Here is a 26,151-nt window from a genome sequence, read left to right as displayed (position 1 = left end):
GGGACCTCCTGAGACTGAGAAGATTCTGTAAAGCAAAGGACACTGTCACTGAGACAAAAATGCAACCTACTGACTGGGAGAAGATCTTCACCAACCCCGCAATAGACAAATGGCTGATCTCCAAAATATATAAAGAACTCAAGAAACTAGACCGTAAAAGGCTAATCAACCCAATTATAAAATGGGGCACTGAGCTGAACAGAGAATTCTCAACAGAAGAAGTTCAAATGGCCAAAAGACACTTAAGATCATGCTCAACTTCCTTAGCGATCAGGGAAATGCAAATCAAGACAACTTTAAGATACCATCTTACACCTGTCAGAATGACTAAAATAAAAAACACCAATGATAGCCTTTGCTGGAGAGGCTGTGGAGAAAGGGGTACACTCATCCATTGCTGGTGGGAATGCAAACTTGTGCAACCACTTTGGAAAGCAGTGTGGCGGTTTCTCAGGAAATTTGGGATCAACCTACCCCTGGACCCAGCAATACCATTCTTGGGAATATACCCAAGAGAGGCCTTATCATACAACAAAAGTATATGCTCTACGATATTCATAGCAGCATTGTTTGTAATAGCCAGAACCTGGAAACAACCTAGATGCCCTTCAGTGGAAGAATGGATGAAGAAAGTATGGAATATATACATAATAGAGTACTACTCAGCAGTAAAAAACAATGACTTCTTGAATTTTGCATACAAATGGACGGAAATAGAAAACACTATCGAGTGAGGTAAGCCAGACCCAAAAAGAGGAACATGGGATGTACTCACTCATATTTGGTTTCTAGCCATAAATAAAGGACATTGAGCCTATAATTAGTGATCCTAGAGAAGCTAAATAAGAAGGTGAACCCAAAGAAAAGCATATAGGCATCCTCCTGAATATTAACCTTCATCAGGCAGTGAAAGGAGACAGAGACAGAGACCCACATTGGAGCACCGGACTGAAATCTCAAGGTCCAAATCAGGAGCAGATGGAGAGAGAGCACGAGCAAGGAACTCAGGACCGCGAGGGTTGCACCCACACACTGAGAGAATGGGGGTGTTCTATCGGGAACTCACCAAGCCCAGCTTGCCCGGGTCTGAAAAATCATGGGATAAAACCGGACTTGCTGAATATAGCAGACAATGAGGACTACTGAGAACTCAAGAACAATGGCAATAAGTTTTTGATCCTACTGCATGTACTGGCTTTGTGGGAGCCTGGGCAGTTTGAATGCTCACCTTGCTGGACCTGGATGGAAGTGGGTGGTCCTTGGACTTCCCACAGGGCAGGGAACCCTGATTGCTCTTTGGGCAGATGAGGGAGGGGGACTTGATGAGGGAGGGGGAGGGAAATGGGAGGCGGTGGCGGGGAGGATGCAGAAATCTTTAATAAATAAAATAATAAATAAATAAAAACCCAAAATCTCTTTGAAAGATCAAAATCTCTCAACTGTGACCTCCTATAAAATCAAAATAAATCTTATTCCAAGATGGAAGAACCAAGACAGTGTCACAATCAGATCAAAGACAAACCAAAATCCAGCTGTGTAAAGTTCGGTGTCAGACTTCTGGGCCTCGCTCCCATCTTCTAGCCCCTCCCACAGCACACATGGCTTGTCTCACAAGCTCAGGCTGGCTCCACTCCATGGCTGCTACTGTCTTGGCTGTCATCCCACGGCACTGGTGTCTCCAAAGTCGCGTGTCTCATGGGGCAACTGGGCTGTGCTTTTATTAGTAGCCTCTCCTGGGCTCTCCTCATGGTGCCAAGCCTCAGCTTCTTTGCACGACCCCTTCAATCCTGGCTCTTCAGCAGCGACTGTGGCTCCACCTTAAAAAGCGGCTTCTTCTGACTCTCATAGTGCTAAACCTCAGCTGCTCCCCATGAACCCTCCATACCTTCAAAACCAGTATCATCTGGGAGACTCTTAAACATGATGATGTTTGGCTGCCAGCACGAGGTACGGCACTGGCTTCCTCCGGAACCTACTTCTGTGAGCCACCCCTGAGGAACCCCCACCCACCCCGGAGATGTCACCTCAAGGATGCTGGTCTCTTCCTAGTCACTGCCAGTTTCTCAGCTCCAGCGCCCCCCTGGTGCTGACAGTTCCAGAAAAGCTTTCACCTAAGTGGTTCTGGTCTCTTGTTAACCACAGCTGATTCTTCAGCCCTAGCTGACCAGAATCATCGACTGGGAATTAAAAATATGCCACAGCTTCAATAGAAAGTTTTGGTTTTGTTTGCTGTTGTTGGTGGGTTTTTGTTGTTGTTGTTGTTGGATTTTTTTTTTGGCTTGGTTTTGTTTTTGTTTTGAGACAGGGTTTCTCTGTGTAACAGCCCTGGCTGTCCTGGAACTCACTCTGTAGATCGGGCTGGCCTCAAGCTCACAGAGATCCGCCTGCCTCTGCCTCCTGAGTGCTCAACAGAGTTTTACGTGAATCCTGAACTTCTCTCTGGAACTTCACAAGCCAGGCATCGTCATCTGAATTTCTCTCCACACTCTTTTCTTCCGAGCTTCCACAGGACACCTCGCCAAGTTCTGAGTACTCGATGACTTTTCTAGCCCAAAGTTCCAAAGTCCTTTCACAGCCCTCCCCAAAACACATGGTCAAGTCTGTCACAGCAAGGCCCCGTTGACTCTAACATCGATTCCTGGCTTGGTTAAGGTTACTGTTGGAGCGAAGAAACACCATGACCAAAACAACGTGGTTTATTTGGTTTATAAATCCTGAATCACAGTCCATTGAGGGAAGCCAAGGCAGGAACTCAAACTAGGTGAGAACATGGAGGCAGGAACTGAGGCAAAGGCCATGGAGGGGGGCTGCTTAAGGACTTGTTCCTCGTGGCTTTCTTACAGAATCCAGGACCATAAGACCAGGGGTACCCCTCCCACAATGGGCCCTCTTCCCCAACCCCAGACACTCACCAATTAAGACAATGCCCTATATAGTCTTTTGTGCCTACCATTGGCTCTTATGGAGGCTTTTTATTTTATGTTGAGTTCCCTTACCCAAATGATTCTAGCTTGTGTAGAGCTGACATAAAGCTAGCTAGGAAAACAACCAAAATAAGCTACCATGGCCACCCTATGTGTCTCAGTCTGATGTCAGTCCAGACACAGAGATAATAGATTTCATCTCACCTGCCTCTTTCTCCATGAAGACTTCCTGCTCCTCCTTCAGAGGTGATATCATTCACTCAAATTTCATTATCTAAACTTCTCGTTTACCAACTTTAGTTTGTATGGAAACTATTTCTAATATAGAGCTAAGTCCTTACCTTTTTATGAATTCCATAGGAGTGGGGGTTGTCATTCAAAAAACGCCGTGAAGTCACATCATGCAATAAGGCTCCCATTGGAGGTTTATTGGAAGGGGGCAGAGAAGGTGGTGGGGCAGAGAACGGTCCCTGGGGGAGGGGGAGGGGGAGGGGGAGGGGGAGGGGGAGGGGGAGGGGGAGGGGGAGGGGAGGGGGAGGGGGAGGGGGAGGGGGAGGGGGAGGGAGAGGGGGAGGGAGAGGGGGAGGGAGAGGGAGAGGGAGAGGGAGAGGGAGAGGGAGAGGGAGAGGGAGAGGGAGAGGGAGAGGGAGAGGGAGAGGGAGAGGGAACTAACCGGAGGTGGGCAAGGCCCACCTTTTAAAAGGGAGCGTAGCTTAGTGGCTGCAGCTGGGGACGTACCTTATCAGGACCCCAAGGGTAGGTCAGTATAGATGCCTGAATACTAACAGTGGATCCTCTACTTCACCCTTTCCGTCCTCTGTTGAAGCTCTATGTCGTGTTCAGAAAACATGACTGAAATCCATTGAACTGCCACATCGTTAGGAAAATGGAACTAAGACATTGTTGCTATGCCCAAGTTTCCAATCTCCAAATGAATTCATGGAGCTGGATTGCCGATGCAAATTATATGAGGGTTTTTTAAATATACAAACTCAAGTTTGGACCCACACCTTTCCAGCATCCCAGCTTGGTGCGTGTGGAAAGTGCGGCAGGGAGCCCTGGGAGGGTAAAACTTTTAAAGGGGAAAAGTCCGTGATCAGGAGAGTTCACGGCCACCGTCTTGGGACTGGGTAAGGAGAACATAAGGTAAGGCAGTTTCTGAAACCAATGGTTAGTTTGAGGGCATGAAAATCTAGCAAAGAGCCATACTGACAAGGTATCTTCAAGGACAGGATGCTTCCCAAGAACATCTGGACCTCGGTAAACTTTATGGCCCTGCTCCCTAGCTCCCTAATTAGCTATTTTTAGGAGATCTGTTCAAATTCCTGCTATCGCTGCATATTTCTGGAGCTGAGATCGGCCTGGCTCCTTATATGGCTTAAGATGAAGCCCCTTCTTTTAAACAGAGTTTGCAGAGAAAAGACGTTCAATTTGTTATGTGTGGTCCTAAAGCACAGATGAAGCACAGACTTGGAATATAGGAGTACTACCTTTCAATTAGTGAATGTCCAAAAATAGGTTTTCAGGCCTGCAAGAAGTCTTATCAAGTGCTTGCCTCCAAGTCGAACAGTCTTGTTTGGATTCCTGGGACCCACGTGTGGAAGAACAGACTTCAGAAGGTGGACATTTGACCTCCATATGTCTGTGTACACAAAATAAATAAATGTAGTAAACATTTATTAAACAAAAACCTCACAGAGATCCGCCTGCCTCTGCCTCCTGAGTGCTGGAACTAAAGGTGTGCGCCAACACTGCCTGGCTGAGTTTAGTAGAATTTTGTGTTTGAATACTCATGGGGGCAGAGACTGTGATTCAGTATCTTACTCAATTGTTTTCCACTTCATTTTATTTTTTGAGACAAAGTCTCTCACTGAACCTGGGTTTCACCAGGGAACCTTCACATTTCAGGCTTGGACTTCCGGGTGCACACTGCTGTATGCCTGGCGTTTACATGGATGTGAGGGGTCTCAACCCTGGTCCTTATTCTTCTGTAGCAAGCATTTCCACAAGTGAGCCATTTCCCCAGCCCCAAAATAGGTTTCTAAATCGCATGGTAGGGCTTCCTTTCTTGGGAAATTTGTGCTAGCGGGAACAGGATAGCTGGTGAAGCTGGGTAGAGAATTCTCTTATTCAACTCTGAAGTTCTCCTCATGACAAAAATGCTGACTGTAAAACCAGATTCCTGAGATCAAAGTCTGGCTGAGTCAAATGTGTATCTCAGCGGCAGAGCGCTTGCCTAGCACGTGAGACCTCGGGTTCCACCACTGGCACCCACAGAGTAAAGTGAGCAAGCAAACACAGTGGCCATCGGGCTGATTAAGCTGGCAATCACACGGCTTCCGGAAAACCACGCATCCCTTTGTGCTGCGGCTGCAAGATGGGGGTAATTTCTTTGACCCTCAAATACTGTTTTAACACAATCACATTTCTGAACTTGGACATTTCTTGTCACATTCTGACATTTCTTGTCAGCCAGGTGGCATTGGTGACATTGTCAGTTCATATTGTTCAGGCTTGTAGTGCATCCTGAGACTTTAACAAATGTCTTCCCAAAGATTACAATATAAATTGTCATTGAAAATCTTTTGTGGACCAGGAAGTGGTGGCGCACGCCTTTAATCCCAGCACTCCGGAGGCAAAGGCAGGCAAATCTTGGTGAGTTCAAAGCCAGCCTGGTCTACAGAGCTAGTTCCAGGACAGCTAGGGCTATACAGAGAAACCCTGTATCGAAAGAGAGAGAGAGAGAGAGAGAGAGAGAGAGAGAGACAGAGAGAGAGAGAGAGAGAGACAGAGAGAGACAGAGACAGAGAGACAGAGACAGAGAGAGAGAGAGAGAGACAGAGAGAAGACATGGCTGAATCAGGCACAGTTTCTCACACTGGTCATTCTAGCATATGTGTCAACGGGGAGGAGGAACACGGAGAGCTGGAGTCCAGTCCAGGCCAGTCTGGACTACAGTGGGAGGCCCTGTCTTAGAAGAACAGAAAAGGGGCCATAGAGATGGCTCAGTGACTAAGTATACTTGCTGCTCTTGCGGAAGACCTGGTTCAGGTTCACAATAGTGTGTGTGTGTGTGTGTGTGTGTGTGTGTGTGTGTGTGTGAGAGAGAGAGAGAGAGAGAGAGAGAGAGAGAGAGAGAGAGAGAGCGCACCTGAGCGGTGCACAGGTTTTTCCTCAGGTCCCAGAAAACCACGCCTTACTTGGGCTCCACCTCTTAAAGAGGTTTTCCCCATCAATCCTGTAGTGCAAGTTTGTCTGAAATTTGCTATGTAGCTAAGGTTGGCCTCAAAGTTGTGGCAATCCACCTCCTTCAGCCTCATAAGTGCTGGGATTAGAAGCAGGAGCTACAACCCCTGACTTTGATTTTCTGTCTTGATAGTAAACATATAATGAGAAGTATTTAAATGGACAGTATCTTACAGTAAGTGATTCTGGTATCTCATTAGGTTACCCCACAAGGGTATTATAAAGTATAAGGATTAAGTAATACATACAATGTTTACAGACTTGGAATCAAAGTTAGCACCATGCAAGAACTATGGTTACTAAAGATTTACAAAATGAGTCATTGTTAACAATAGCATCCTCCACTCTGGCTTCTAATATGTCATGAGCAGCAAGCTTTTGAGAAATGCAAAAGGAAAATTAGAGGTTTCTCCAATGTGAAAATAATGGCCTTGGAAATTAATTATCAATACCATCAAAGCAAAGGAAGGCCCAGGAGAAAATAGTATTATCTTACAGAGCCAGACTTCCCACACTCTTCTCAGAGAAGGAGATGCTCACAAAATCTTTTTGGAAACAGTCCAGAAATAAACCCTTGGATGTTGCTCAAATGATATTTGACCAAGGGTCCCAAGAATGCATGGGAAAGGGATAGTCTCCTTGACACATGATGCTGGGGAAAACTGATATTCCCAGGTTAGAGAGTCAAGTCAGATTGTCTTCCTACAGTGCAGATGACAAATTAATTCTCAGCATTCAGGAGGTAGGGGAAGAGAGTGTGAGTTTAGAGCCATACAGAGTCATATATATGAGTTCCAGGAAAGCACTGTCCTAAAAAAGAAATGAAAAAAAAAGTGAAAGCCACACGTGGTGGATGGTGGTGCACACCTGTAATCCCAGCTTTTTGGGAGGCTGAGGCAGGAAGAGCGATGACTGTGAGGCTAGTCCTGGTTCCTAGTTAGGGCTTCTGTTGCTGTGAAGAGAGGCCATGACCACAGCAACTCTTATAAAGGAAAATGTTTTCTTTTTTTGAGACAGGGTTTCTCTGGTAGCTTTGGAGCCTGACCTGGAACTCCCTCTGTAGACCAGGCTGGTCTTGAACTCACAGAGATCCACTTGTCTCTGCATCCCAAGTTCTGGGATTAAAGGCATGCGCCACTGTTGTGGGGAGCTGCGGGTTGCATTCAGCCACCCAGCTCCCGCCACTGGCTAGCTTTACCCAAAATAACAACACACAAATTGTATTCATTTAAACACTGCTTGGCCCATTATATCTAGCCTCTTCTAGGCTAACTCTCGCACCTGGACTAGCCCATTTCTAATAATGTGTGTAGCACCCCTAGGTGCGCTTACCAGGAAGATTCTAGCCTACGTCCATCCTGGGTCGGAGCTTCATCGATCGCGTCTGCCCAGGAGAGGGGAACATGGCCTCTGTCTGAGGCGTCTTACCTCACTTCCTCTTCCTCCCAGCATTCTGTTCTGTTTACTCCTCCCACCTATGTTTTAACCTATTCGGGCCAAGCAGTTTATTATAATTAACCAATGACCTTCCTCCATCACGCCACCTTCTGGCTAAAGGAAACCATTTAACTGTGGTGCTTCTCTTTGCAGTTCAGATATTCAATCCATTATCATCATGCTGGCATGCAGACAGACGTAGAGCTAGAGAGATAGCAGAAAGTCCTATATCTTTCAGGCAACAGGAAATGCCCCACCCCCACAGAATCCACAGGGTAGGAGGAGAGAACCAACTTCACAAAGTTCTTCTTGACCCCCTCCCCCGTGTGTGTGTGTGTGTGTGTGTGTGTGTGTGTGTGTGTGTATACTCAGTATTTGAACCCTGCCCCCTCAAAAATTAAAAAGCCTACAAGGACTGGAGAGGCGGTCCATGCCTAGTGTTCCTAGCATGTCTGAAGCACTGTGCTCAGTCCTCAGCAGGCATATACGAGGCAGGATCGACCTCTTGTTCTAGCACTTAAGCAGTTCAAGCTCACTCTTGGTTATACGGTGAGTTCAAGGCCAGCCTGGGCTATCATGTAAGACCCAGAAATAAAACAAAAGTGTATGTTGTGTCAACAGAGATGAAATTATTTGGCACAGAAATGGTAAAAAGGAACCCTAGCCAAATTTTGCCAAAGATAGGCAAGACTTCATCGGAACTGTGAAATGGATTGCCTGACCTTAGCTGGAGCCAAAGAGACAACACTGGCTGAGAGATAAACTAAGGTGTTCTCTGAATAGAGGAAGAGGCAAGCCTTTTCTCAACTTAATCTGCTGACCCAGGGTAAAGTAGCCCCTTCCTCCTGTAGACTTTTTTCACATTTATTATTTTATGGGTATGAGTATTTTTCCTGCATGGATGTGTGTACACCATGTGTCCAAGGAGGCCAGAAGCATCACTATGCCCAGCTTCATTTTTGTGTGTCTGTGTGAATGAATGTCATATGTATATGGTACCTTCAGAGGCCAGAAAAGTGTGTTGGGTCCCCTGAAGCTGGAGTTACAGGCTATTGCGAGTTGCCAGAGTTGGATGTGGGGACAGGTTCTCAAAACAGCAGCAAAGGCTCTTAACTGTGACGCTCTCTCTCTAGCCACTGGTGCTGATAGCGGCCTCCTCTGTCCTTGGGCTTGAGTCCAGTGCTTCACACAAGCTAGGCAAGTGTTCTACTACTGTGTTATAGCGCCCTCTTTATTTTGAAACAGGTTCTAAGCTCAAGCTAGTTTAGTCTTGAAGGGTTTATTTGGTCATTTTTCATTGGCCAGCAGCACAGTTTCAGAAGATGGTCCCCCCGCCCCCCCCCCCCCCCCCCCCCCACTGCGAGACGTAGTTTCTCTGTGTAGCTGGCTGTCCTGGAACTCACACTGTAGATCAGGCTGGCCTCAAACTTAAGGATCCCCCAGCCTCTGTCTCTCTAAGCGCTGGGATTTAAGGGCCACCAAGGCCTGGCAAAAGATGCTTTTCTCTTTATTGAAGGGATGGGCAAGTTGAGCGGTCTACTCATTCCAGAAACCGCTGAGTTCTTCTTGCAGCGGGTGCCATTGTCCTGTATAAATATCCTGGTGGTGAGCTGGGCGTTGGTGGCGCACGCCTTTAATCCCAGCACTCGGGAGGCAGAGGCAGGTGGATCCCTGTGAGTTCGTGGCCAGCCTGGTCTACAAGAGCTAGTTCCAGGACAGGCTCCAAAAACTACAGAGAAACCCTGTCTCGAAATAAAAAAAAAAAATCCTGGTGCTGTTGAAGGTTTGGGCCCTACAATAGCTTAAAAGGCTTTCGGTTTACTGATTAATGGCATCCAGACTCCGTGTTCCTGGGAAAACGACTAGTCAAGTCAACCATCTAGAAAAACATCGATCGGCCTGGAGTTAATGGCCAGATAATGGATAATGAACAGATTACATTGTAGCAATCTAAAAGTCTGACTTTTTTTTTTTTAAAACAAAACAACAAAACAAGTTCTCAGTATATAAACCACACCCCGGGCTGCCAGGGCCTCCTAGTTCAAGAGCGCATTAGGACAGGTGACGGAATGGAAGAACAAACACCCTCTCAGGGCCTCTACCGAGGCGGGGTGAAGGGCGAAGAGCCAGCCTCAGGGGGCTTGGATAAAGCCGCATCCTTGAGGAGAGGACAAGGACCGTCGAGGCAGAGGAGCTGCCGCAGCTCCAGGCCGACCCTGGCAGGAGGAAGGCGGCCCGATGCTTGGCGGTAGCAAAATCGGAGCTAGCGGCTCCGGACGCCGATCCCTCCTTGGCCTCGCGCGCCCGTGCGCTATGATTTGCGACAGATTGCTTTGCGGCTCGGGTCGCCTCGTGACTTGACTTACGGCGCCTCCTTCGGGTTTGTGCGGACCTCCTTCCCGGCGTGCTCTGAGCCTGTTCCTCCGTCTCTCCTGCTTGGCTCCCTTCCGCCTCACGGTGCCGGGACCGAGCTCCTGCATGCCCCGCGTCCCGAGGCGCGTGAGTGGGTGTTTCCGGCGGGGTGTCGGGGCGTGGGGCCCTGCCGACTGGACGTCCTCGGCGGCTGCTGAGCCTGTCCTCCCTGCGGGCTCCGCCGGTGCAAGAGGAGGCGCCGGCCGGGTCGGGGTGCTGGCCTTGGGAGGGCAGCCTGGAGGCGGTGGCGGTCACTGTCGGTCGCTGGGTGAGGTTGGGAAGAACCGGTGGACTTAGGGAATTTGACATTCAGGGTAGCCGCATAGTCCGCCTTTCTGGACTTTGAAAAATGAGGCGTGCAGTAATACACTGACTTCACTCCTTGAAGGGTCACAGTTCTGTGGTTACTAGTACGTTTTCGGGGTTCCACAACCCCTAGCATTATCGAATTTCACACCATTTTCATCACTCCTAAGTAAATCTTGAAGCCCTAGTTAATTCCTCTCCCGTTTTCCCAACTCCCAGCATCCCTTCTGCTTTGCATCTGTGAACTTGCCTGTTTCGCTGGTGTGAAATGATACGGAGCTTTAAAAAATGAGCGTGTAGGGTCTGCTTCAGTTGAACCAGTGTGCATTCCGCTTTCACGGTCCATCGGTTGATTCCACTTCCTTTCTCTTGTGAATGTAGCAGCGTACACACAGATGTACGGGTATCTGTAGTTGGATTTAGAGTCCTTTGGGCATATGCCTACGAGAAGGGTTAGCTGGGTCATGAGGTAAAGAACTAGCTTAGTTCTTTGAGATATGCTCAACACTAATTTCTGAATTGGTTGCACTAATTTATATTCCCACCAAGTCCTCCTCCTAGCCTGTTACTGTTTTCTTGTGGACAGCCATCCTGACTGGAATGAGATGGAATCTCAGTAGTTTTAGTTTACCTTTCTTTGGTGGCTAAGGATGTTGAACACTTAAGCTATATCATTGGCCTGGGCCTGGCTGGCTGGTTCAGTGGTTTCTGCTCTTGGGGAGAACTGGCTTGGGTTCCCAATGCTCATCATCAGGTGCCTACAGCCACTTTTAGCCCCAGCTCCAGGGGATCTGATGCTTCTGGCCTCCATGGGTACCTTCACTCATTCACATACCCACACACAGACACATAGGTACAGAATTAAAATTGATTTTAAAAAGATTTGAATTTAGCTGGGCGGTGGTGGTGCACACCTTTAATCCCAGGCCTCGGGAGGCAGAGGCAGGCGGATCTCTGTGAGTTCGAGGCCAGCCTGGTCTACAGTGTGAGTTTCAGGACAGCTAGGACTGTTACATAGAGAAACGCTGTCTCAAAAAAAAAAAAAAAAGATTTGAACTATTAAAACATCTACCATAGAGAACATCTCAGAAGAGTCGGAAAGATCGTAAGGACCAGAAGACCAGGAAGTCTGCTATAACAGTGTCTTTTACATGACAAGGACATTACACTTTGTGACATCTCAGTATTGCTGCCTTACTAAAACATGGGCAGCTACAGGACCAATTGACATGCCAACTTGGATGGGGGAAGCTCTCACAGGGCTCCACCTCTAGATGAAGAGCTATAGGCAATTGACTATTGAAGGAGGGAGAATAAGTCTTTCCCAGAAAGTACCAAGTGATTATCCAGTACCAAGTGATCAGCCCTGAAATCATAGACATACATGCCCCATAAACAGACTCGGTAGGCTTGTGTTTATATATTTATTCATGTATGTATGTTTGTTATGTATGTAAAAGGAAGAAAGCCATGAAGTTTGTGGGTGGGGGAGTTATGGGAGGTATTGGAGGTGAGGAAGAAGAAATTATATAATTATGTAAAATTATCCATAGCAAGAATTCTGTAATACTGATAACATTGTAATACTGATATAACACCATATGTTCTCAGTGTAAACATTTACCTTTTCTAGCCCACAATAGTACATGTGTTAACTGGAAGAATAGCTAGGTTTATCTGTGTCTTGGCAGATCCTACCTGACCCCTGAGAGACATTGTCCCCTAAGTAAGTGCTTTATTTGATTTGGGATAGAGGCTCTTGCTTTTTCCTCTATTTTTTTGAGCTTTATATTAATGTTTTATTTGTTTGTTTGTTTGTTTTGAACCCAGTTTGATAATGTCAACCAACTTGGGGCTTTTTTCTTTTTCTTTTTTCTTTTTCTTTTATTTTATGTGCATCGGTGTTTTGCCGTGAGCATTGGGTCCCATGGAGCTGGAGTTACAGACAGTTGTGAGCTTCCATGTGGGTGCTGGGAATTGAACTCAGGACCTCTGGAAAAGCAGTCAGTGCTCTTAACCCCTGAGCCATCTCTCTAGCCCAATTATTTTTTAAGTGAAGAAATACAGATGTTTCTATTTGCAGATGCCAACAACCTATACTTAAAACACCACAAAGACTATACCAGAATATTCTTGAAGATGTGATAAATGATTTCAGAACGCCACAAAATATATAATTAGCATACAGAAATCAAAGTCTGTTTCATAGTACCAGCTAAGAAAGAAAACAATAACAATTTACAATATTTACATTAAAATAAAACAAACAAAAACTAGCCAGCCAAAACCCAGATGTGTAACAGAACACAGGAAGCTCTTATCTTTGCTTCTCCTCTGAATCTGTCTCCTAATCCTCTCCCCAATTCTGCTTTATTTAAACAGAGTCAACATGGCTGGAGCTGAGGAAGCGGTCCACGGAGGTTGTGACAACCATTCTCCCTTTGCTGGTGGGAAGTCTGTGTTGTGCTTTGGGCAGGTAACTAGCTGCTTCATTCTGAAGTCTGAGTGAGGAGAGTTAGGATGAAGTGATACTGTCCTCCTGCGTGTGAGTTTTTCTGGACTCCCTTCTCCTTTGATGCAGTGTTTTAGGGGCTTTGCTGTTTTAGTTTGCAGCACTGAGGACTGAATTTAGAGCTCTACCACTGAGCTATTGTACCCCCAGCATGGTGCTATATTTTGTCATTTTGTCCCAAGGTCTTCTAGTGACTTAGTCTACTCGTGAGCTTTGCAGTAAAGTCTAATAGTAGGGCCAGTGAGGTGGCTCAGCAGATGGCCCCTGCTGCTAAGCCTGATGACCTGAGATCTGTCCTTGGGATCCGCACGGTAGAGGAAGAACTGACTCCTGCTAGTGGTCCTCTGAGCTCATGCTCACACTGTGCTACTTTGTACTTACGTATACATATGCAAAATAAATACATTTGAGAAATGTAATAAAACGTTTAAAATCTTGTAGTACAAGGGATTACATTTAGGTGTAAATTTTTGTGATCATGTGTTATAAAATTTTACCCTATTTGAATGTATAATGTAGATAGAGTATGGTACGTGTATGGGATGCTTCTCTGTGTGTAGAAATTGTGCATGAACTGGGCCGTGGTGGCCCACGCCTCTAATCCCAGCACTCAGGAGGCAGAGGCAGGCGGATCTCTATGAGTTTGAAGCCAGCCTGGTTTACAAGAGCTAGTTCCAGGACAGACTCCAAAGCTACAGAGAAACCCCGTCTCCAAAACCAAACAACAACAACAGAAAAGAAATTGTGTGAAAGATTCTTGTTTTGTCTATCCAAATTCTGTCTTTATCAAAGAATTGTTAGGACTTACCTAATTTAAACAAGACAAGGGAATAAACCCCAAAGATCAACCATGATATATTTGTTTCACTGAGAGATGGGAATTGTGGAAGTGGGTATTGTAAGAGCTTTATTACTCCTTTTGCCTTGCCTGTGGAGTGAGGTTTGGGCTCTGAGGTGGTAAGTTGGGTTTCCTAGCTCTGCTTCAGAGGATTGGAGCCCCCTCAGTGAGAGAGCTTGCTTAGCCTGTAGGAGACCTTGGGGTCTGTTCCTAGCTCCACAAAGCAAAAAAATCAAAACCTAACCTAGCTTGAGAAAGTTTAAGAAGGATAGCGGCGATACTATGTTAAAAGCAACATTTTTGTATTAAATTTTTTTGTTTTTGTTTTTCAAGACAGGGCCTCTCTACAGAGCCGTAGCTGTCTTAGAACTCACTATGTAGACAGGCTGATCTCAAACTCAGAGATTCACTTGCCTCTGCCTCCCAAGTACTGGGATTAAAAGGGTATGCCACCACGACCTGTTTACATTTTTTTTTTTAAATATTTATTTATTTATTATGTATACAATATTCTGTGTGTATGCCTGAAGGCCAGAAGAGGGCGCCAGACCTCTTTACAGATGGTTGTGAGCCACCATGTGGTTGCTGGGAATTGAACTCAGGACCTTTGGAAGAGCAGGCAATGCTCTTAACCACTGAGCCATCTCTCCAGCCCCACATTTTTTTTTTCCAGTTTTTGGAGACAAGGTTTCTTTGTGTAGCCCTGGCTGTCCTGGAACTTGCTCTGTAGATCAGGCTGGCCTCAAACTCACAGAGCTCCGTCTGACTTTCCCTCCTCGGTGCTGGGATTAAAGGTGTGCACCACCACTACCTGATTTAAAGCAATGTGTAATGCGTGCATAAAGTTAGGCTTTTTTATAGGCTACCATTCGATGCTTTGATACATGTATGCATGGTATGTCCAGTGCTTTTCCCTGGGCTGAGGGTGGAACCTAGAGCCTCCTGTGCTAGGTGGGTGCTCTAATCTACAGTTAGCTCTTCTCAGTTCTCAAGAGAGCAAGAGGAGCTGTGTCGGGAAACTTAGGGAGATTTCCCCTTCTGGATTGTAGAGCCAGTACACAGCCGAAGAATACCAGGCCATCCAGAGGGCTCTGAGGCAGAGGCTGGGCCCAGAGTACATCAGCAGCCGCATGGCTGGAGGAGGCCAGAAGGTAAGTTGAGTCTTGGGCACATATCTAGCAGTTGATAGAGAAATTCTGCCTATTGCTTTTACTAGATTCCACAGATTGAGAGGCTCTTGTTCCCTATTACTGGAGACCTCGAACCTCTGGAAGGGGTGGGTTTCAGACTTCTTTGTCATTTGTAGTGGCCCAAACACTGTCTTGAGGTTGCTGTAAATTCCATGTTGAGATTTTTATCTCATCTTTAAATGTTCTCTTTACTACTTGCTTTTAATTCCATTCCATTCCATTCCTTTATTTCCCTCCCTCCCTCCCTCCCTCCCTCCCTCCCTCCTCCCTTCCTCCCTTCCTCCCTCCCTCCCTCCCCCCTTCCTCCCTCCCTCCTCCCTTCCTTTCTTCTTTCAGGTTTTTCCAGACAGTGTTTCTCTGTATAGTCCTGGCTGTCCTGGAACTCACTTTATAGACCAGGCCTTGAACTTGGAGAGATCCTCCTGCCTCTGCCTCCCAAGTGGTGGGTTTAAAGGCGTGTGCAACTATAGCATACTTTCTTTGGGACTGCCATCCAGCTCTTATTATTAGCTGTGAATTTTCAGCCTTATCTTCTCTCACTAGCTCTTATAATTTATTTTAACCTGTTTCTCTTCATCTTTGTTTTGCCTCAGACTTTTTACTTTTTTTTTTCTTTCTTTTTATTTTTTTTTCGAAACAGGGTTTCTCTGGCTTTGGAGCCTGTCCTGGAACTAGCTCTGTAGACTAGGCTGGTCTCGAACTCACAGAGATCCGCCTGCCTCTGCCTCTGCCTCCCGAGTGCTGGGATTAAAGGCGTGCGCCACCATTGCCTGGCTACTTTTTTTTTTCTTTCTGTATGTCCTAGTCCATGTCTGTCTGTCTGGCAGTTGTCTGCCTTCTGGGCCCAGATGTGTTCCTCGCTTTTTCCCTTGTCCTCTCTCCTCTCAAGCCAAGATTCCTTCTCCTGTTTATTCTTTCTGCCCACCAGCCCCTCCTCTGCCTCCTCTGTCTATTCAGCTTTTTATTAGGCCAGTCAGGTGCCTAAGGCAGGCAAGGTGAAACAGCAATGCATCTTTATGTAATTAAACAAATGTAGCACTTCTATACATAGTGAAAGTAACGTCCCACAACAAGCCAGCACACCAAACCTTGCTTCCAGTTTTAACAATCGTCTTCTGTTGCTGAAGGACGGCGTCCTGGCCTCCTGCTGGAAAGCTTATGCTGCCCCAGAGCTGAAGCTGTGTGTGGTTTTGGTCCTCCGGAAGCTGTGCCATAGGTCAGCTGAAGTTTCTGAGGCTGGTCCCTTCCCAGAGATTGACTGATAGTTCTAGTTTGATTTTTCCAAAAGTCTCTGAAATACTTGCATTGAGATTTCCTGTGGAAAGGAAGTTTTGCCAAAAACATACGAGGAATAAATGAATTTTAATTGACACTTAAAAATACCAATACCAAGGACATTTTAATAGCTTTTTCTTAAAAATGTATTTTCTAGGTGTGTTACATTGAAGGGCATCGTGTGATTAACCTGGCCAATGAGATGTTTGGTTACAATGGCTGGGCACACTCCATCACCCAGCAGAATGTGGGTATGTTCCCTGCGTGTGCTGACTGCTTTATGCTCATTATTTCATAGCTGGTTTTCCCCTGCTTAGAGAGTTTAGTGTGTCAGGGTTTGGGTAGGTGGGTTGGTTGCCAGCCAAGGAAAGTAACTAGGTGCAGGGAACAGTGTCTTTCCAACTGGTTCTCTTTCCCATTCCTAGATTTTGTTGACCTCAACAATGGCAAATTCTACGTGGGAGTCTGTGCCTTTGTAAGGGTGCAGTTAAAGGTGAGGGGGTGGGGTGCCACTGCTGCCTGGGAGGACTGAGTAGATGGAGTGAGCAGGGAGGGTGTGTCTTAACCAGGGTGCCTAGGATGGCAGTATTCAAATGTCCTGTGCGCCTGCCCTCAAGAGAGTGTTGACAGGATGTGTTGTGTCTCAACTCATCTTACGTTGATGCACAAAAGTTTGACCACATAAATATAAAAGGAGTGTGTGTGTAGTGTGTATATGTGTATGTAAGTGTGTAACTTAACAGTGGAAAATCTTTTTATAATGTAACAACCTAAGTGCCATAGGGGATTAAATTCTACCATTTATTTGAAGCAGTGCTGTGTCCCATAGCCCTTACTTCAGTTTAGATCAGCGGTTCTCAACCTATGGGGGGTCAAACGACCCTTTCACAGAGGTCACCTAAGATAGCTGCATATCAGATATTTGCATTATGATTCATAACAGTAGCAAAATTACAGATATGAAGTAGCAACAAAATGCTATTATGGTGGGGAGTCCCCACAACACAAGGAAGGTTGAGACATCTCACCATGCAGATCCTGGGTACCTGAGGCTCAGGCTTCTTTCTCTGCCTCCTGTGGACTGAAATAACACGCATGTGCTCCCACCAGCTTCAATAAAGTCTCAGTACATAGAGCCTAGGTTATGCCGAAACTGGTGGTTTACAGTTACAGTTCCTGAGTTGCAGGATTGTGCTGTCCTGCTAAGCTGCACTCTTATCAGAAATGTCATTGTCCTAATATATTTATGACTGGAAATTCCATTTATAACTCTATTGTGTTTCTAAAATATATATATATTGTGTGTGTGTATGTATGTATATATATATATATATATATATATATATATATATATATATATATATAGAGAGAGAGAGAGAGAGAGAGAGAGAGAGAGAGAGAGAAACTGTTAAACTGTTGTTTTGGTCAATTTCTATTGACCTCACAGCTTTAAAGACTTGGCACTGACCACAAGCATGTTTCCAGGCAGATCTGTTCCAGACAACACTTCTAGAAATTGATATATATATATTTCGAGACAGGGTTACTCTGTAGCTTTGGAGCCTTCCTGGAACTAGCTCTTGTAGACCAGGCTGGCCTTGAACTCACAGAGATCCTCCTGCCTCTGCCTCCCGAGTGCTGGGATTAAAGGCGTGCACCACCATCGCTGGCTAGAAATGGATAGCTTAAGCTCTGTGCTGTTGTCTCTTCAGCAGGGTCCTGGAGCCACAGCCTGGGGGTGGTGGGGGTGGTAGTGGTATTGGTTTCTTTGTTTTTTTGAGTGCTGTTGCTCAGGGAAGAGGACCATAGCTCTCATATTAGAGCTCCAACAATGCCCCTTTCTACCTCAGGACGGGTCCTATCATGAGGACGTGGGTTATGGAGTTAGTGAGGGCCTCAGGTCAAAGGCTTTGTCACTGGAGAAGGCTAGGAAGGAGGCTGTGACTGACGGGCTGAAGCGGGCACTCAGGTAAGAAGGAGCTGGGCTCCAGCCACCTCATGTCAGCTCATCTTTCAGAAGTGGCCCGTTTCCTTGGGTCAGAGATCTAATAATGTGAGAAGATAAGTCTCATTCTATCCTGATGCTGTCTTTCCTTGCTTGCTTCTGTACTTTCCCGTGGTTGCAGGGCTGAATCTGACTACACTGTCTGCAGAGCTGGTTCCTTTCTTCCGAATACACTGACTCAAAATTTAGTTTGCCTAAATTTTGGATTCAGGATTGATTTGCCAGATTGTTGTGGATCTGGGGTGGAGAGGTTAAAAAACAAACAAAAAAACCCAGAAAACAAACCCCGTGATCTGTACTCCCAGAGGGCAAATCTTCAGTGACCTAACACCTCTCACTGGCCCCCAGCTCCTAAGATCCCATCAGTTCTGCCCCATTCCCTAGAGGCCTGGCCTTTAGCAGGTGGGCGTGTGCGGGGCTTCATAGCACTCAGTGTCCCTTTGGAAGTCTGTGTCAGGCCACTCTCTGCTCTCAGAAGCTAGTGTCATGCAGGACTGTGACATGGTCCATTGTGTCTCACTCAACTAGGGCCCATTTCCTCTCCTGGGTTGCAGCTTTGTAGTGTTGTAACTGTGAGATGTAACTGAACTTTCTGGCTTTTTGTCATTGTAGGAGTTTTGGGAATGCACTTGGAAACTGCATTCTGGACAAAGACTACCTGAGGTCACTAAATAAGCTTCCACGACAGGTATGTGAACAGCGAGGAGTGGGGTGCAGGCGCTTGCTATCACAGCATGCAACTGCTCCAGTATGTCCTTGAGTGTAGCTGCAGGAAGGAGAAGGGAGGACTCAGCGTTTGGCAGCATCTAGAATGGTTATTTCAGATTCAGAAGGTTGAGGCCAGCAGATGTGAACAGAGAGCCATGCAGGCCTTCTCCCACTATTGCTGTTCCCTATACGTGTTCACACTAGCTGTCTTTCTGCTCCGAGCTCTGGTGGCTGTGAGGTGCGTACCTCCGTTCTGTCTCTGCCTATCTATGGGATCTTAGTACCAGCCTCAGGAGTGCTGTGTGGTAGATGTGGCTAGAGTTGCAGGAATTGGGGCAGATTTGGTCTCCTTGAGAGCTTTGTCAGGTACTGCCCCATCCTTTTATCACAGGAACCAGTGGAGTGTCATTTGGCTTCTGACAAGACTTTCCTCTTTTCCTCGTGTGTGTGTGTGTGTTTGTGTGTATGCATGCCAGTCCTGAGAACGTACACTGTGGTTGTCTATCTATCTACCTCTTGACTGTTGTATTGCTGCTGTGAACAGAGACGTGTAAATTTCCATAGAAGCGCTGTTTTCAGTTTTGTGATAGGTACCTACAAGTGTGAGTGCCGGGTCATGTGTCTCCTATTTTGTTTCTTTTGAGAAATCTCCATCCTGATACAGTACATACTGTACAGTCCATTCTCTCCATGACCTTACTCTTCTATTGCTTTAGTAGAGTTTTTGCTTCATGTGTCCCTCATGTCAGCAGCATTGTTGTGTTTCAAAAGCTTGTTGGCCATTTGGGAATCATCTTTTGAGAGATTGAAGTCCATTGCCATTTTTTTTTTTTCCGAGACAGGGTTTCTCTGTGGCTTTGGAGCCTGTCCTGGAACTAGCTCTTGTAGACCAGGCTGGTCTCGAACTCACAGAGCTCCGCCTGCCTCTGCCTCCCGAGTGCTGGGATTAAAGGCGTGAGCCACCACCGCCCGGCTTCCATTGCCATTTTTAATGGGTTATTTGGTATTTTTGCTGTTGAGTGATGGTAGCTCTTTAAATATTCTCAACATTAAATACTTTATCTGTTAATAAGATATACAAATGTTTTCTCCCATTCCATATATGTTGTAAGATTATTTTTATTTTGTTTTATTTTATTTTTTGATTTATTTTGGTTTTCTTTTTTGTTATTTTGAGGCACTCCTGGCTGTCCTGGAATTTGCTCTGTAGACTAGGTTGTTCTCAAACTCTAAGCCACCTGCTTCTGCCTTCTAAGTGCTGGGAATGAAGGCTGGCACCACCACTGCCCAATGCTATTAGTGTCTTTTTTTAATAATTTATATTTATTTCATGTGCATTGCAGTTTTGTATGAAGGTATTGCATCTGTTGGAATTGGACTTACAGACAGCTGCAAGCTGCCAAGTGTTTGCTGAGTAGTTGCTGGGAGTTGAACCTGGGTCCTGAGTGCTCTTAACCACTGAACCATCTCTTGAGCCCCACTTTTGGTGTCTTACACCATATCCAGTGCTGTTTTTTCCCTAAGAGTTTGGAGTCTTAACTTAGGACTTAGTTTGTGTTGAGCTGGTTCTTCTGAAAAGTATAGACATTTACCAACCTCATCCTTTGGTCTGGGGAGATCTAGGGTTCTCAGCAGTATTCACTGACGACTCCTCTCCCATGTGACAGTTCATGTTCATGTGTATGTATGCATTTGCCTGTGGAGGCTAGAGGTAAGACGTTAGCTGTCTTTCTCAGTTGCTCTGCCTTATATTTGAGACAGGGTCTCTCACTGACCTGAAGCTCAGCAGTTAGGATACACTGGTTGGCCATTGAGCTCAAGGGATCCTTCAGGGTTGGTATTATAGTCATTTGTTACCCCACCCAGCTTTTATATGGGTGCTGAATATCAAACTCAGGTCCTTATAGGTGACAATGTAGTTGGATACAGTTTTTGTAATCAATTTAAAACAGTTACCGATAGGATAGTTATTATTTCCATTTTTCTGATTTTCTGCATATCTTATAGGTTTTTTTTTTGTTGTTGTTCTTGGACCTTTGCCTTCCTTTGTTTTGAATTTTTTGTATGGCTGATTTGATTCTTCATATTGCATTGTGTACATTCTTAGATAATTTCCTTGTAGTTTCCATTGCAGTTGCATAAATCATGTTAGTGTTAATAGTTGCTTTAAAATGGCATCAGTTTAACTCCAGTTGATAATAACACTACTTTATATATGATATATTCATTGCTGTAGGCTTGAGTTTTGTTGACCCAGGGTCTTACGGTATAGCTGAGGCTGGTCTGGAACTCAGAGCTGCCTGCCTCTGCATCCCAAGTGCTGGGATTAAGGGTGTGCCCCACCATATCTGGCAGGTTTTTTTGTTTTTGTTTTTTGAGATAGGGTTTGTAGCTTTGGAGCCTGTCCTGGAACTAGTTCTTGTAGACCAGGCTGGCCTCAAACTCACAGAGATCCGCCTTCCTCTGCCTCCTGAGTACTTAGGATTAAAGGTGTGCGCCACCTCCGCCTGCAGTTTTTTTTTTTTAATTAAAAATTTTCTTTTATTGCTTTGTTCTTTAAATTCTGTGTAGGAGCATTATAGTGACATTTTTCTGTGTATGCCAGCATTTTTTTTTTTTTGGAGAACTTTGTATTCTTTGTCTTTGTGCTGCTACTTGTCTTTGTGAATCTGAAGGACTCTATTTTCTTTTCCTTCCCCTCTCCCTTCTGCCTTCCTTCCAGTTCTCTTTCCTTTTTTCTAAGACAATGTCTCAAGCTGTAGCTCAGGTTGCCTTGAGCTTGCAGCTTTTCGCTGCCTGTGCCTCCTAAAGCGCAAAGGAAAAGGGATACGTATACCACAAAGACAGATCAGCCACCAAGGAAAGAGTCAAATTAGACTATATAGACTATTTTCATCAAAAGCATTTAATCTTTATTGAAACTTATTACTGATACAGAACAGTTCAAAATACAAATGAATTGCTCTTGTTAAAATATGTCAGATGTCGCTGGGCAGTGGTGGTGCATGCTTTTAATCCCAGCACTCGGGAGGCAGAGGCAGGTATATCTTTGTGAATTCAAGACCAACCTGGACTACAGAGTAAGTTCCAGAACTGGCTACATGGGCTTACATAGCTACTGAGAAACCCTGTCTTTGAAAAAAAAACAAACAAACACAAAACAACAACAAAAATGTCAGATATCTGCAGCCCTAGCTGCTCAGGCTTGCCTGGGTCCAGGAGTTTGCCATCGGTGTGGGAACAGATAGGTCAAGGATCATCAAGCAGTATGTCTGCGGATGTGCGTGATGGGGAGGGGGAGCTGGGTATGGGGTGCCTTCAGTTTTTCTACCTCTTTTCCTTTCTTTTTAGCTCCCTCTTGAAGTGGATTTAGCTAAAACAAAGAGAGAAGATTTTGAACCATCTGTGGAACAGGCAAGATATAACAGCTGCAGACAGAATGAAGCACTGGGACCCTCAAAACCACAAGAAGCAACTTCCCCTTGCAGACCAAGCCACCCACATGATTCGGACAGTAGGCTGCAGGGGGCTAAGGACTGCAGCAGCTCCTGGTACTGGACTCAGGTTCCTTCCCTTTCCTCTTCCGCCCCTTTTAGCCTGGCTTTGGTTGCTTCCACTCCTGTCTTTGAAACCAAGTGGTTTGTGTGCTTCTTCAAGCCGGGTCCTTTGTGGTTAACTTGGTTTGCAGCAGTCTGACCGCCACCGGGGAGAGTGATGCCATTCACCAGCGGAAGCTCCGGAAGCTCCGGCAGAAGCAGCTGCAGCAGCAGTTCCGCCAGCGGATGGAGGCTCGCCTGCAGGGCCAGGCACCTGCTGCAGAGGTGGAAGCCGAACCTGAGGGTGTGTGAGGATGTGTGACGGGGAGACTGACTCACTCCAGGCCGTGCCTCGCTAGGGCTTCTCAGAGTTCCATGTAGGACAGATGACCCCATGGAATTAGGATGGTAAAATATGCTCTGCTCCTTACCAGTTCTAAAGACGAGGGATTTTCAGGGAGGTCATCGGCCATGATTGACATAATCTGCACCACTTGGGAGGCAGAGGCAGGTGGATCAATGAGCTCCAAGTTGGCCTGGAATACATAATGAGGCCCCTCCCCATCTTCTGGAATTTGAAATTTCAAGTAAAGAATTGCTTTGTCTCTGCAATTAGGAAACTTGCCTCTTGGATGGCTTTTGAATATAAGACAAAGCTGAAAGATAACTGGAGGTTTTAGCAGATTCTTTACTCAGGAGCTTAAATTAATCTGAGCTCGGATTTCACAGAATTAGATATTTCTGATGTGCAGACATTTATTAAGTACTTTTCTGGTCCAGAGAACGTTTGCCCTTTTTCTCTGTAGTGAAGGTACAAGAGACAGGTTATATGCTGGTTCTCACCCCTTAACCCAATGCAACATTAACGTAGGAAAAAAAAACAAACAAACCAAAACATATCACCATTCTGGGCACATCCTGAGTAATGAGTTAGCCTAAAAGTTTGGCTTCTGGCCATGCCAGGAGCTTGAAGAGCAGGGATGGGATTCAGGATGCACTGCTCTGTCCCAGAACCACTGGGCTGGAAGACTCATACCACCCCCCCTGCCTTGCTGTTGACAGGAAAATGGGTTGGGGGTTTTGCTCAGACGGTAAAATGTTTGCCTGGTGTCCCAAGTTCTGGTGTGGTAGTGGCACACTGCTGTTACACTAGGAGAATCAGATATTCAAGATCATCTTGGCTGTATAGGAGTTTAAGACCTGCCAGAGCTACATGAGAGACTCTATCTCTCAAAAACAAAATACCAAAGAAAACACCTGGTTCTCCCCACTTTAGTAGACATACAGAGTTGGAGGTAGGCCAAGGAGTTAGGAACCTGAACACTCCCAGGTATATCTGTGCAAGAGGGGAATAGACTTCATCCTGGAGTTGACAAATTAATGTGACTTCTGGCTTGTCCTTTTTCTCCTGTGCACACTATAGCAGTGCTTCCAGCCCCTCCTCCGAAACACAGTACCCCCATAACTGCTGCTTCAGAACTCCTCAGGGAGAAAGCCATCTTCCCAGGTAAATCACTTAAGAATTAACCAGTAAACATTTAGGAGTATGTGTAAGTTACTGTGCTGTGTAATTTTTGGCAGATATAGAACTCAAGTTTTTTGGGGAAGGGTTAGGTGCAGTACTGGGATTAAACCTGTGCCCTTGTGACACCAGGCAGGTGCTTTACCATTGAGCTGCATCCTCAGCCCGTAGATTTCATCTTGTAGTCAGTTCTCTCCTACTGGTGACTTTACCTGACTAGCCATCTCTTTGGAACTCATCTGATTTATAGTGCTGTAAAGATTTATAAAAATAGAAAGAGGTTCCCAAATTGACTGACAGTGGATCTGATACATGTTCTCTAACAAAAGGAAAGACTTGGGGTATTTGTTGGAAAAAAAAAAATGCAGATTTATCAGAGAGAATTGAAAGCCTGATTTTTTTTCTTTTTTAACCATAAGACAGGCTGTCTGTCATGGAACTGTCCACCTTCCTGCTCGCTACTGGCTGCCATGTGCACCGTCACACCTGTCAAAACATGGAAGCTGTTGTAATACTGTGGTTCTCTCTGTAGATAACCCTGAAGACAACCCTGAAATGTGGGACCTGACTCCAGATTTAGAGGACATTATTAAGCCTTTGTCTAGACCAGAATCACCCCAAACTTCTACCACCCGAGCCCTCAACCACCAGGAGGTGATTCAGGATGGTGTCCTACACAGCCTTTGCCACCAGATGCCACCAGAAAAACCTGGAGCTGGGCACCTGCAGACTTGCAGCACTTACCAGCATGTACTAGGTAGCAGAGATCTTTGGAAGAACAAAAATCCTGGGTTTGATTCTATAAAATCTAAAGGGAGGGAGCTAGTTCATTTTAAGAAATTGAATTAGGGGGACTGGAAAGATGGCTCAGCAGTTACCAGTGCATACTATTCTTGTAGAGGACCAGGATTTAGCTCCTGGCACACATGTATTGGCTCACAACTGCCTACAACTCCAGGTCCAAGGGATTGAACACCCTCTTTCTGGACTCTGGACATCAGACATGTAAATGGTGCATAGACATACATGTAGGCAAAACATCCACCAAAATATATATTTTTTAATCTTGGGGAAAATAATTGTTGGGAGAAACAGTACACAGTGGCAACATGCCTGTAATCCCAGCACTCAGGAGGCTTAGACAGGATTTCCATTGAGTCTGAGGTCAGCCTGAGCTGTATAGTGAAGTATAGATGAGTTCTGTGGGCTGGGTATTTAGCTCAATACTTAACTTGCTTAGTGTGTTGCAAGGCCCTGGGTTCAATCAGGCCAGTGAGGACTACATATTAAGATCTTTATCAAAAAAAGCTGGATGGAATGCAAACAGTACGGGTAAAGAGTATTTGAGCTATTGGCTCTTGATTTCAAGTCCAGACCTACTCTTTAGATCTAGGATGAGATGACTCTGATGACCCTAGTACGATATTACAACTTTTTTTTTTTAATTTGAGTAGCTCTTGCTGAACTTTGATCAAAATGTTTTATAATGTTAAAATGCATGCTTGTAGGAAGCAAAGGCCTGACTAGATCTAGAGAACTGTCTTAAGAATGATAAACAGTGGTCACTCTCATTCTGTGTATTGTCTGAATGAGAGTTGCTAGCCTATACAATCCAGAAATGATTAGATTAGCTACTGCTTAAAGTCAAGGCTGCAGCATTTTAAACATTTATCTTTCACAGGAAACTCTGACTCTCATATGAAGATGCAGGACCTGAAGAAAAGGAAACTGGATCCATCCTGAAGCTCAAGTCATGACTAGATTCTGTCACAGGAAGTTTGGTCATAAAATTGTCCCCAAGGCTTTCTTTTGAACTAGAGTACTTTAAAGAGGTTGCCATGTGCTATGATGGGCGGAAGCCTTCCATCGGCTCTGAGTTCTCAGTACTATTCATCCAGGCTACCTTCTTTTAGTCATGTAGCCCATCTAAGCACCAGCTTGATCATCACCTTCATTAAATTACATTTTAGCTCATCTCTCCTTTTGTTTTCCACAAAGTGTTAACCAATCAGGCCATGGTGGTGGTTCAGGATCACACATGGACTCAAGTCAACAGAAGCCTCTAGAGAGAGAAATACCAACACGTACAGTGGGTGCTTTCGCGTCTGATTTAGGTCTTCTCCATTCTCCATGCTTACCACGTCCTGTGGATGTATGTGGTTTGTATACGCAAGAAGGCCAGCATGAATTTTTTTTTCAATTTTCTATGATTAAGTTATAATAAAGACTACATCTCAACA

At 45.5% G+C, this 26,151-nt stretch overlaps 1 protein-coding gene across 9 annotated transcripts; it reads left to right on the top strand.

Annotated features, from left to right (window-relative positions):
* The first annotated feature begins 9,972 nt into the window (after positions 1-9,972).
* On the top strand, positions 9,973-26,151 carry Rad52 (RAD52 DNA repair protein). 9 transcript variants are annotated; one of them, XM_075982966.1, is made up of 12 exons: positions 9,973-10,102; positions 12,708-12,801; positions 14,725-14,826; positions 16,298-16,391; positions 16,566-16,633; positions 17,991-18,109; positions 18,758-18,833; positions 22,205-22,404; positions 22,542-22,693; positions 23,813-23,896; positions 24,444-24,668; positions 25,593-26,151. In XM_075982966.1, exons 1-12 carry the CDS (start codon positions 10,086-10,088, stop codon positions 25,652-25,654), a joined length of 1,293 nt encoding a protein of 430 aa, XP_075839081.1. In that variant the 5' UTR covers positions 9,973-10,085; the 3' UTR covers positions 25,655-26,151. The 9 variants fall into 9 exon arrangements, with proteins under 9 accessions (XP_075839081.1, XP_075839088.1, XP_075839084.1 ...); XM_075982969.1 differs by having other exon boundaries at positions 9,980-10,102; positions 22,545-22,693; positions 23,816-23,896; XM_075982967.1 differs by having other exon boundaries at positions 9,980-10,102; positions 22,545-22,693.

This window comes from Microtus pennsylvanicus, chromosome 8 (assembly GCF_037038515.1).
Source record: "Microtus pennsylvanicus isolate mMicPen1 chromosome 8, mMicPen1.hap1, whole genome shotgun sequence".
In the NCBI taxonomy this organism is placed as follows: Eukaryota; Metazoa; Chordata; class Mammalia; order Rodentia; family Cricetidae; genus Microtus; species Microtus pennsylvanicus.
Note: the sequence above shows the minus strand (reverse complement) of the source record. Positions and strands in the feature narration are given on the sequence as shown.

Excerpts from the sequence above, each read along its gene's own strand:
- Rad52 (XM_075982966.1), top strand. Across the intron at positions 14,827-16,297 it reads TGGCTGGAGGAGGCCAGAAG|GTGTGTTACATTGAAGGGCA; the intron begins GTAAGTTGAGTC and ends TGTATTTTCTAG. Across the intron at positions 22,694-23,812 it reads GGTGGAAGCCGAACCTGAGG|CAGTGCTTCCAGCCCCTCCT; the intron begins GTGTGTGAGGAT and ends TGCACACTATAG.